Genomic DNA, 12,834 nt, shown 5'->3' with positions numbered 1-12,834 from the left:
AACAGCTGTCAGGAATGACCAAAGCTGATGCATTAACCATGTGATCATCTCAATGGTTACAAGCTGATAACAGAATATCTGCCCATTTGCTGAATATAGTGTCAAAAACAAATTTAAATCACTTAAAAAGGTACGTGTCCAATACTAGCTAAGAGGCCAACTGGCCGATTTCACTCTTTTACCACGTCACGTTTCGTTCAGGCGGAGGATGTTGCCTTACACCAGGATGAAGTCTCTGTTCAGGTCCTGAGCATACAGTGTACACTACCAGTCAAAAATTTTTGCATTTATTTAAAAACTGTAGATTTTTTTTTTTCTTGTCAAGCACTGGAAAGTTAAGTGAACAACTATAAATGAAAATATAAGTCAAATAGATCAAGTTTCCTTTATAACATGGACAGAGTATGTAAGTGACGTCCTATTAAGTGGTTATGTGGTGATGGCAGTCAAATTCTAGGCCGTCCTTTAACTTTAATATACTAGTTAACTGTTTCATCCCATGAAATAGAGGAGAATTTAATGTCTCTTGTAGAATGAAAGCCCCCGATTTCCTCTGCTGTTATAACTGCTAGTGGTTATTTTGAATCAAAGATATGACATTTTCTTGCAATAAAGGGACTCAAATGGGGAACATACTGTAAATGTATATATTAGCAAAGAATCTTGAGTTAATATTCTTAGTAAATGTTCAGTAACATGCAAATGTAGAAAATCTCAGTGTGTGCAAAAACTTTTGAATAGTGATTTTAGCCACATTTGTGGTGCAGTAAACACAGTTTGACACTGAGTAAAGTTCCATATACTTTTAATGAGTCAAACCCTCCAAGGGACATTGAAACACACATATTGAAATGGTCGGACTACAGCTATGTTCTTCAAACCTGCTCTATCTACTTCCCCCGTAACACAGGCGTGTGTATGCATAGCCTGTACACAGTGCGTACACAGTGCGTACACGGCATGTGCACACGCACGCACACACACGCACACGCACACATTTATTACTTTATACCTGGGAAGTTCAACGGAAATGCATAGATAGTGTGCTGTCACTATGTCATTGGTCGGCCTAATGGTGTCACACTACTGGAGTTTGGTCCTCAAAAAAATAGAAAAAAAATATAATAAGTCAATCTCTTTTTTTATGATTGAGGAGGAGTCAGTCCATCGACCTGCAGGCTGGGGGGCTCTTCAGGCGGGTCGGGGGAGGTGCTGGAGCGGGTGCGGCCTTGTAGTGTGGTTCTGGGTCCGGTTCCGGTCTCGTCCCGAGGCTCAGCGGACCAGCGGCGCCTGCTTGAGAGAGATGAGCACCGAACGCATGCGGGACACGTCCTTGGCCTGCTTGCTGGACTTGGGGTTGAAGTCGCAGAGACGCGCCACGCGCTCCCACTCAGAGCCGGGGCTGTTCTCGTCCATGTCGCACACCATGGCCTCTTCGGCCGCCCTATGGGAGGGGGGGAGGGGGGGGGATCAGCGGGAGTCGTGGAAACCAAACCCAGGGAGACTGACCCCTCCCTGTCCACCCAGAACCATCAGCACCGTACAGCACCAAAGCAGAGGCATGTCTGCCTGACTGACCCAACTCATCTCCCAACTTCCGAGCCTCATGAAGCTCAAACATCACAGATCTGGGCTGATATACCTGAAGCGACAGCCCATCTGCAACTGGCTTTAAATTTGTTTTATCTGCTTATGTGGTTTCTTGAATATTTTAAGGGGGGCCTTTACACCTTGGGTGGACAGGTAGGCAGTGAGCGTCCCAAACAAAAGACTCCACATCCCCATCTACAGGGGGGGGGGGGGGGGAAACTACAGGTAACCACATTAAAAACAGGTGACCCGCAGGTATTTTTGAAGCGAGACAAAAATGTCCCTCGCAGTCAAAATGGCTGTCTGATGAACATCGTGTCACGGTGTTAAGCGGGACCGTAAATGAGCTTCAAGACGACAAGCTGCCGCGGTCTTTACTTCTGCTTCACGGCAGTTCAGGTGGTTAAAAATAAAAAATAAAAAAAAACAGGCACCTAACTTGCCGTCTCCTAGAATATTGCGAGGGAAGTTACCCACGGAATATTCTACAGATCTATAAACTGCGGAAGAGAGCGTGTCGTAGCAAGTTAGGCTTTAACCACCGATAAGCCCCCCGGTAGCCAAGCTCATCATGCTGCTGACGGTAAACAGCCCCCCCCCCCAAGGCTCCTCCGGCCCTGAAGCAATAAAAGGTCAGCGTGGTCCCTGATACAAGCAAATCCTCAGGCTAAGAATCTCCTTACCTGTCCAATCAGAACAAAGGCCAGCCAAAACGCAACCCAACATGGAAGGGGTCGGGAATGGTGGAGTCTCTTTCTATCCCCCCCCCCCCGGCCAAACTCGAACACCGAGCCACAGAACTACAATCAGAACATCACCACCCAACGTAGCTCCGCCCATTCTGCCCACCCTAACCCGGCAACAGGAAGACTCCACACTGCCATTGGCTAATTCCTGCCCTAGTTTTAAAAAGCACTCTGCACTAATAAGGACACAAACACGCACAGCAAAATGGAGATGATAAGCCAGTGCTGAGAGTAACAGTCACAAGACTACAGGTGAGCACAGAACCAGCAGACTAATACACTGTCACAAGGTGACACCAAATGTCTAATCTGGCAGTGAGCAGAACATTAAATATCTCTGGAGTCTTCATTACTTAAATTTCCTTGTTGTTGTTTTTTTTGTTTTTTTACTTAACTGGTCTAGGCGGTAGCAAGGATGATTAATGTGTGTGCTTAAAGGTGCGTAGAAAGGAAAAAAGGAGAAACAGATCAGAAGTCAGATATAGAGAAATGAAAATAAATAAGCTTTATGCAGATGACAAAAGCCTGACATGCATTTGGGAGACCGTGCCGATGGGGCCTAGTGTGCAGCCGTCACACGAGCTGGGGCCGGTCGGAGGGCGTCCAGCGAGCACAGGAGCCAAACGGGCATCGACCCGGCACCAAGCAGCTCGGGGAAGGATATGAGGGCTACAGCACGAAGCCGGGGCGGGGGGGGGGGGGGGGGGGGGAATCAGGCAGCAGTACGATATACCGGAAGCAGAGCTACGACTAAACTGCGTATTGTGTGCTTGAGGCAACTGTGTATCCAGGTCTAAGTCAGGGCACCCAATCAGAACCTGCGGTGACGGATCTCGGGCCTCATTGGCTGTATCGGTAAACATTAACGGCAAGGCGGGTTTCGCGTCAGCAGACTGCGAAACCGAATGCCACCAAACACCCGCTTCGCATAACAGTTAGCAGCAATTCCATAAACTAAGAATATTTATTAAGCTAATAGTCCTGACAACAGCAGGGATGTTTTCTCATGATTTAAACCTCCCCTGGAGACACTGTTGCTTCAAACAGGACAATGTGACTGATTCAGACAAACATTTGTCAAATTACAGATACATGTCTAATTACGTTTTTCTTTTCTTTTTTCTTTTCAGAGAGTTGATAGGCATTCTTGCCTACACATACATGACATACTAGGAGATTAAGGTCATTCTTCACAATGGATGGAGACTAAAACTTATACTCAGTCACTGTCACTATGTCACTCACATATCCTGATAAACACGAAGGACCATGACAATTAATGTACACAAATCACGAAATGAAAATATATGATCCAACTAAAATGACAACTGGACAACCATGAATGAAAACTGGTTTTCTGGAAGGGAAAGGTGTCGTGTGTGTGTGTTTTTCCTGATTTACTGATGCAAAGGATCTTTCAAAGAGTGTCGTGCAGCTTTACTCGTTAATTATGATTAAAAACCCCTATAGTGAATGGAAATTACTAAGACAATTACAACTTTACGAAACAAGCAGTCCAGAGATACTGAAAACTGCATATGCTTTTTTTTCTCCATTACAGAACCTTGCCCAGACTCAATAAAACATGGAAGACGAACTGAAAGAGGAAACTAAGGATGTTAAATCATGAGGGATGCTTCTAACGGGCGTGTGAAAGCAAAGGGGTGTTAGTTTAGCGACATACACATAACCAATCAGCTCAGAGAAGGGCTGCCTGTAGAAATCTTCGTCCAGCACCCTGGACGGAGAGACGTCCGAAAGGGAAGCGGCGGGCGGGAGAGAAGAGAGAGAGTGGTAAAAAGGAGAAGGAGACATTCAAACCGGCGTGAGCGGGTGTGACGAGGCGAGTCCGCGCGGGGGTTCTGGGAAACGGGCATTTACACAGCTTAAGGTGGGAGGGGCTTCGGATTACAGTACGCTTCCGGTCCTGGGGTGAACCGCTCTGTCAGGGCTGGCTGCGGACCAGAAGCATCCATCTGGCTGAACTGACCGCCAGACGCTCTCCTTTCCATCGCGTGACGAGGTGCCAATTCGTCGCCAAAGAACACCGCGAATGGAACACCTACACTTCAGGGAAGTTCTGGATCTTTTCCCAGAGACGGGTCAAATGTGCAGCTCCTGCATCACGGACGATCGCCTGGGCTGCCCTCGCTACGCTGCCTCTGGCCATTCTTAAACTAACAGTAATAGTTACGTAATTCACAAAATACAATTTACCCGCTTTCCAGAACAATTATAACTCTGCATTGAGGCATGGATATATATATAAATTTAAACTGAAAAGCTGAACTAAGTTTCTAGGTTCCTGGTAATTAAGGCGAATTTAAATATTTAAATTCAAAATACAAAACTGTAGAAGTCATGCAAATAAGACAGGTTATTTTATATAAATGACCTATTCATTGGTATGGGGCGGGCAGTGCTCTAGGGCCTGTGAAGGGCACTGGGGCGGGCAGTGCTCTAGGGCCTGTGAAGGGCACTGGGGCGGGCAGCGCTCTAGGGCCTGTGAAGGGCACTGGGGCGGGCAGCGCTCTAGGGCCTGTGAAGGGCACTGGGGCGGGCAGCGCTCTAGGGCCTGTGAAGGGCACTGGGGCGGGCAGCGCTCTAGGGCCTGTGAAGGACACTGGGGCGGGCAGCGCTCTAGGGCCTGTGAAGGACACTGGGGCGGGCAGCGCTCTAGGGCCTGTGAAGGACACTGGGGCGGGCAGCGCTCTAGGGCCTGTGAAGGACACTGGGGCGGGCAGCGCTCTAGGGCCTGTGAAGGACACTGGGGCGGGCAGCGCTCTAGGGCCTGTGAAGGACACTGGGGCGGGCAGCGCTCTAGGGCCTGTGAAGGGCAGCGCTCTAGGGCCTGTGAAGGACACTGGCAGCTCCGCCTCTGCAGTCGGCCGTTCAGCCCCAGCCACACCGGAAGTCCCCGCTTTACCTGTTACTGGCTTTTGTCTTCTCCAGCTGGTCATCTTGCCGCAGGTGCCACTCTTCCAGCTCCTGCTTGGCCTTCTCCTTCCACTCTACCTCCTGCTTGCGAGAGTTGGCGTCTGGAAGGAGGGGAGGTACACAGCTCTGCTAAACGACCCCGACCAGGAAGTCCAGCAGCCAGCCCACCCGCGCCTCTTGTAGCACTCGTCTCTCGAAGGCCCCTCCATCGCTAGCCTCAGTAAAACCCGCCAGGCCGCCTCGCCAGGCCGCACCCTCACCTAGAGCCTCCAGCCTCTCCTTCTGCTCCTCCCTCCACTTGCGCAGGCTCTCCGGCTCAGACTGCAGGCGGTCGACACTGGAGATCGCGGCGTAAGCATCAGTGGGGCCGTTGCTCGCCTGTCAGGCACGAAGGGACAACAAAGCCATTCTGGTTTTCAAACAACAGTTTAGATAATACTGGTGACTTTCAGGCAATTAAACAAAAAATGCTACAAATGAGTTTAAAATGAAGCACACAGCTGTACTGACAGTTTACAGAACTGAACATTGCTGGATTTATTTGATTGTATAAACATTTAATACTGTTCACATATTTTCCAGTTAAAGAACAGTACTGAGGCAGGCTGGACCTCCATCTCTCACACCTCACGGGCCACCTCAGCACAAGCGAGGGCAACAAGGTCACCAGCAAGACAGGCGGATCGAGCTCTTTTACCTCGTGCACTTCACCGTTAACGGCACTGTCGAAGGCATCTGGGGAAAGAAGGAAAGTCACGTTAGCAGACGGCCCAAATGTTTCCACGTGTCTAGGGGACACCAAGGTAAATGTAGATAAGCTTATATTAATATTGCAATTGTTCCACCACAAAAGCTCATTGTAAAAGACAATAAAATAGTAGACAAAGTGTCCTCTGTCCTCCATATGGGGTCTCTGGACCCATCGAGGGCCTCTAGACTTTCAGCCAGTTAGCCAGCAAATGTCAAGAATCATGAATCCTGTCTTGGGGGAGAGATACAAGATCGGTTTTTGTCCTATAAAAGTGTTGAAGTAATTTATTCTGTTCCGGGAAATTTCTTGCCAATCTCAGATTCTTCTTTTTAAAGTAAAACTAACCATTCAATTTTTAAACACCATTTCATTTGAATCATTTTTTCCTCTTTGTTCGCTCTGGGTCCCGGCGCCCAGCTCTGAAAATGGAGAGCGACTCATCACTTATTTAAAATATTCTGATCCAGTAACAGAGCGATGTTTCTGGGGAAGAGGATAACGTCGGTCGCAGAGACGGTGACATGGTGAGACCGGGGGGGGGGGGGGTTGGGGGTGGCAAGGTGGCTCCTGGTGACCTGGCCCAGTAGGAACCCCACAGCACACTGACTGCACAGTGGATTCACGTTACCGCAGGGAACACGCCCCCACCAGGCTGGGATGTGATACTGACGCATAGACGGGACACACACTTCACAAGGGACCCGAACTGAGAGAGAACATTAGCTCAGGAATACAGCCAGAACATTTATGGTTTCCCGGCCAGATTTAAACTGCTTCTCGTGCCCTTAAATTCCTGCGATGCTGTCCTGAGTAACGGACGTGAGTACACCAGGTCATGTCAGGTTCTCCATTCAGGTCATTCCATCCGCACAGTAAAAAAAAGCAGACAGCCGTCGAGGGGATACCAGTCCGTCACAAATCAGGAAATGTAAACAAGAAATAGCATCAGAATCTTCATCTATTTTTCCTCTTCCAGCTGGTGGGGAAGCCCCAGAGGATCTACTGTCAGCCTCGACAGGCCCAGGGCCAGGGACGTCTGGCAGCTGGAGATCATGAAGGTCACGGAGGATGAGGAGGAAGACGCCAGCGTCACCAAGGAAGAAGGTGACAGGTAAGGGGAGAAGACCAAAGGCTGAGTAGCCATTGATCATGCTGGCAATCAAGCTAAGGAGGACCAAGGACACAGAACAGGGCCGCTAAACACAGAGTACCCAGAGTTCCCTTTAAGAGAACAGCCCACACAGGCAGGAACTGTTTACTGTAAACCGCAAAACTCACTTTGTGCGTCAAACAGTAAACGCTACCAATAATTTATCGGACGTGGAATGAGTATACGTGTAATGCGTGGCGAAATCTCCAGCCCCACATGCAAAATCTGGGAACAGGACCCTCATTTCCCAGCCATGAGAAGCAGCCTGTCATTACATCACTCCAAAGGGCTACTGGCAGATCTCGTTATAAACCTGAGCGCACTGGACATCTGTAACCAGTATGCTTAACACCTGCCACAATAATATTTTTGTTATGCAGCAGGGAGGTGGCAGCATAAGTAAGATTTTATAACCCAGAACAGCCAGTTGGAGCCTTTTAATGTGAACTGAGCCAGAAAAACATTACAAACAAAAGGGAGTAAAACATTAAGTATAGTAGAAAAATAAAATTAAATGTTAAATAGTATAATTAGCGTCTTGTTGGCCATACAAATGTTCCCGTTAATAGTGTAAATACACTCCACCACTGACTTCCTGCACGTTTGCACATTTCTGACAGTGAATGTTACCAGATATCAGACAGAACTGATGCTTGACAGTTATCGGGTAAATCATTCAACACGTAATGTCATAATGGTCGCTCCTCCCTGACTACAACTTGGGGGGGGGGGGGGGGGGGGTTTCCCTAATTATCCATCAGGCTGTCAGCAATTCTGCTGCACGTGAGCCTGCACCCCTGCTTCAAATTACAACCATCTGACCTATTTTTATTTTATATATATATATATATATATATGATAGATCAGCCACTCGGTTTAACAGAAACATGGATTTTAGCTCACTACTACAATTACTGAGTTCTCCCCAAATGAGCTACAAACTGCGTTTGTAAATTTCTGATGTTCGTTTTACTACAGTACAGTAGCCCCCTGTATCCACAGCATACTGCGATCAAAAAAAAACAAACAAACAGTAAAATGTGTAACAGTATGCTTTTCCATTGTTCCTTTGTCCTCTGAGGGATATAAATAGCATCATTGTCAATGTCTGTCATCCCTGATGCATATTTTTCGATGCTCTCATCACCTGAGAAATGGGCTGAAACGTTAGGATCCATTTCATTCGAGAGAGTATAGTACTGTACAGTATTGTAGCCAATAATAATGTACGGTGTACTTTATCACTGTATTTAATGTCGGTAATGTCTTACTCTGCATAATTTATCGATTAAACTTTACCATACGCACATGAAAATCACGTCATATTTGTGGTCCGCGGGAATGAATCACCTGGACCTGAAACCAGGCTGGCAAAAGCACTTTTACCCGAATATTATTAGAAAAGAGCAGCTTGGATCTGCCTACGAATGTCTGCAGCCTTTAGGTACCATCTTCATAAGAAGGCAGAAAAGGCAAAAAACTCAAACCAAGAATGAAAATCAGCTGAAATGTCCTCACTGAATTAAATGGACGTGACAATATGCAGCCACGTCAAACAGCATTAATGCGGATGACTTAGGAGGGGCAAGTAATCAGCGAGCCGATAAACAAAATGGAGTAACAGCAAGTTTAGTTTTATTAAAAAACCCACAACTGGGGGGAAAAAATGGAAAATACTACTCATTACCTTGAAGGTAGTCAGGCTTCCACAGCAGCCTGACACTGAGGTACTATTCTGCCTATTCATTATTAACTTATTGTTATGAACAATAAGTATTGTCAGTTTCAATGTAAGGAGGAGGTACCACTTGGGAAATGTTCATGTTAAGAAATATCTATTGCGTGTCCTGGGGGTGGGGGGGTGTTACCGTAAAAGTTGAAATGCTTGTAGTTGCTTTTCTCTAATCTGGGGCTTTGGAATGTCCTCACAATAGATGACGCCCCCTTTCACTCAGAGCGCCGAGTCTCTGAGGGACTCTAGGGTTGGGCACCTTTGCCTCACGCTCCACTCACTCCTCCTTCAGAAGGAAGGTCACACGTCGCCGTTCGTCTTGCAATCCGAGCCACAGCTCTGCCTCAGCGCAACTGAACTGCGGTAGCTAGACAACACGGTTCAGAGGAAGACGTTCAAGAGCAGGGTTACGTAATAGGCTTCAAAAACGGATCCGTTACCGACACGTGCTGCATTTACGGACAGCTGCGGATACTGTGCACCCGTGATAGATGCAGCACCCGCTGCCTGAGCTGAGCGCGTCCTTCCCGCCGGGCAGAGAACCCGCACATCACCTCTGCAGCTCACAGCAGCAACCGATGACCTCTGAATTAATGCGTGAGATTTAGTGTCAATTCCCGCTAGGAAAGCTATTTAAAAAACAGCGGTAATGTAACGCAGTTCACTCCCTCACCGCTGGTTTTACCTTGACACTCGCTGACGCGTCCAAGAGATTCTCTCCTTCTTTTGGGACTTTTAGTGCTTGGGTTATGTTACATTACAGGTGTAAGAGAACTTTCCGTATAACTTTGCCACCATTATTTTTTTACTCAGTCCCACCAGTCGTTGCTAAAAGCTCAGGGATCCAATTTTTTTTTCCTTCGAAAGCTTCCCATAGGAGATCTCAGCGACTCTGCTGGTAGGTACGATTCATGTTACACCCGACAGCAACACTAAATTGCTTCAAAGGAAAATGAATAGGAAATGTCTGTATGTTGGTTTCACATAAACACTGCTGGTGTTTCCAGCACAGTGCCTGTTATCAAACACCCTTTCAAGGCTTAATTGATGTCTCTCTCAGCATCAGGGCCCAAAGCTACAACCCCCACTTCTACCTCAGCTACGGATCTGGACTGACAACTGAATAATTCACCAGTAGACAGTTTAACAGGATGGCCAGCTTATGACACTTCTCAAGTCGGTACATTTCTGAAAGAAACGCAGACTCAACGTCAAAATGTGGAATACAAAGTAAAAAGGGCAACACCGCCTACAGCACCGGCGCTAACATTTTAGCGGTGCCCCAAAGACGTCTCCCCCAGCCACAGTTAGCGCAGCAAATTAAAACGCTCCAACTGTGAACAGGAAGCACCCTTTTGTACGACACTTCTGGCATCAAAACACCGTCCTCGTTAAACCTATAAAGCACCGAATAATTAAACCGCTGCCTGGAGCTATAGCGCTCTCACCAGCTTTCATGGCCTTCAGTAGCTTTCAGTTTAAAGCCTGGTTTTATTAGAGCAGGCTCAGTTTGTTCTGTTTTCTACATTATCAGCCACTTGACCTCGGACCCCCAGAGTGTTTTTCTTTTCCTCCCTACTTTATCCTTCTTCTCCTCCGTCGTCTTCTGGAATTGTTACTTTCCCTTTTCCGCCGTTTTATGCGCCATACTCTAGTGATGGGTTGCCACACGCTCTTGTCAAGGGACGACTCTGTTGCGAAAGGCGCTATATAGAAATAATTGAATTGAAACTGAACCAATTGGCCGGTTACAGTATGATCCGCCCGCCCAGACTGAGTGGTACATGTTTATTGGCAGCTGTTGAGATGCGGACCGTGTCCTCCTGTAACGAGAGAATACCTCATTACTCATTTAAGGCCCTCCGATCGGGTGACAGAGTCACGTCTCCCAGGTAAAAGGATGACGGGAGCTGGGGGAGCGCAGTTTTTCCTGATGACCGCTGCCAGGCAGCAGGGCATAGCCTGGCCGCCAGACTGCAGTGCATGCTGGGAAAGCAGGCACAGTTCAGGCTCGTGAACACCATACCCCCCCCCTCTCGTGTCTCTCAAAAGGTCACATTCCTCTCCAGGAGGAAGAACAAAAAAGCTGTGGTCCGCGATTCATTCCCCGCTGCCTACACTGGGTGAGGAAACGGGAATCTCCTAAGGAAAAAAAAAACTGCTTTTGCAGTCTGTTTTACTGCTGACAAAGCCCTTATCTGCACACTTCTATGCAATATGTCTGTTAAACCTCGGACTGGAGGGGCTGGTTGCAAAGCTGGTCACCATGCTGCCACCAAACACGGGCTCTGGGTCGCGGGCCGCCAGTGTCCGGCCAGAACGCTGGCGTATGCAGTTTCGCCTGGCGCAAGAGCGCAGGGAAGGGGAGCGAGCGCGGGCCGTGCAGGGAGCGCGGCCGTGACGCACGCCAGGAAGAGGCAGCTCGGGGTTTAGATGCGTCAGCAGCAGCTCAACTTCCTGTTCGGTCAAGTGGCTACACCTTAACTCACACGGTACAAAGGTTACTGTGCCTAATGTGCACTTTAACAGGCAGGGGGGGGCTTTTCAGCTGGAAATGGGAGATCACTTGATGTCCGCCTTCTGTGGAGGCCTCTCCACCTACATGAAGGTTGGCCGCTGGCCACTTCGATGGACTCGGTCTCCTGGAGCAGATCCAGTTGCATGCCTTGAAAAATCCCATACGGCTTGCACTGCATCTCCTGCACTGCGGGACCCGTAAGAAGAATCCCCGCCTTTGCTGCAGTATCCAGGCATCAGGACGAAACTACTACTTAAAATACCTCTTTCTTTACGTTATGCATTGTTATTGATAGTGACGCTGGGGTTAAATTTCAAGCAAAGTGCACAACTTGTCACCTCATCAATCATGTATATCACTGCCGTCTCAGTGCTGTGAATTTTATATGCAAGTTACAGCAAACATCCCAGCTCGATGCAACACCAGCCTGACGCCGACCGTTATTGCCACAACTTCCGGCTATTTTTCTCACACCGAAAGGTCGCCAGTGCCCGGCTGCGCATTACAACACGCCGGGCGATTCATGTATAACGGGACCCGTAAGACCCGGGATTATAAAACCGAGGGGGTTTTCCCGCTAAAATCCGCTCACCCGTCAGGCCGTCGGTGAAAGATGACGGGACCTCCCCGCTGTCTAGGATGCTGAAGCCCTCGTCGTTCTCGATGCCCGCGATCTCGCTCTCCTGCTGTGCCAGGAAAGCGGCGGCGGGGTCCTCCTCAGTCCCGACGCCGTTACCGGCCTCGGGCTGCGGCGCGCTCAACATGTCGAAGTCATCCATTGCTGACTGAAAGCCGTCGACGGCACTTTTTTTAAAAAGAAAGCGGTGAGTAAGTGAAGCGCAGCCACCGCAGGACGGCGAAGCCCAGACTGGGTCAGTCCGAGATCAGGCGAAGGGAAAAGGCAGGATGGGAGACAGCTACACAATGGAGCAGAAAGCTCGACGCGGCCAATCAGAGGCGTCGGCGTTTGATGGACAGGGCGTTCGCCAATCATAACGACGCCGGTCACTGGCTAAGCCAATGAGAAATGGCAGAGCCGAGCACGCACTCATCCCATGATCTTCGCCGTGTGCAGGACGTAGGCAGGATCGGCGACGTGCAGGTGATCTGCACTCTGCAGCTTAGGATCTGCGGGGCTGTGCGTCTGCAGCGTAGGATTTGCGGGGCTGTGCGTCTGCAGCGTAGGAACTGCGGGGCTGTGCGTCTGCAGCATAGGATTTGCGGGGCTGTGCGTCTGCAGCGTAGGTTCTGCGGGGCTGTGCGTCTGCAGCGTAGGATCTGCGGGGCTGTGCGCTGCGCTGCTGCTGGATGCGGCTCGTTATGCCGCCGATGCGCGGGCTGAGACTGTACTGTACACGCATCACGCATTATTTTGCATTTGAGCGTGTAGATTCAGATATGTGTTGGGGG

General features: G+C 48.9%; 1 protein-coding gene across 3 annotated transcripts; it reads right to left on the bottom strand.

Annotated features, from left to right (window-relative positions):
• Positions 1-788: 788 nt before the first annotated feature.
• On the bottom strand, positions 789-12,374 carry clta (clathrin, light chain A). 3 transcript variants are annotated; one of them, XM_072707407.1, is made up of 7 exons: positions 12,017-12,374; positions 5,971-6,008; positions 5,534-5,651; positions 5,263-5,374; positions 4,021-4,074; positions 2,732-2,767; positions 789-1,444 (listed from the first exon to the last, which is right to left on the bottom strand). In XM_072707407.1, exons 1-7 carry the CDS (start codon positions 12,201-12,203, stop codon positions 1,273-1,275), a joined length of 717 nt encoding a protein of 238 aa, XP_072563508.1. In that variant the 5' UTR covers positions 12,204-12,374; the 3' UTR covers positions 789-1,272. The 3 variants fall into 3 exon arrangements, with proteins under 3 accessions (XP_072563508.1, XP_072563509.1, XP_072563510.1); XM_072707408.1 differs by lacking the exon at positions 2,732-2,767; XM_072707409.1 differs by lacking the exons at positions 2,732-2,767; positions 4,021-4,074 and having other exon boundaries at positions 12,017-12,369.
• Between the last annotated feature and the right edge of the window lie 460 nt (positions 12,375-12,834).

This window comes from Paramormyrops kingsleyae, chromosome 25 (genome assembly GCF_048594095.1).
Source record: "Paramormyrops kingsleyae isolate MSU_618 chromosome 25, PKINGS_0.4, whole genome shotgun sequence".
Taxonomy (NCBI): Eukaryota; Metazoa; Chordata; class Actinopteri; order Osteoglossiformes; family Mormyridae; genus Paramormyrops; species Paramormyrops kingsleyae.
The sequence above is the reverse complement of the archived record's forward strand: the minus strand, read 5'-3'. Positions and strand labels throughout refer to the sequence as shown.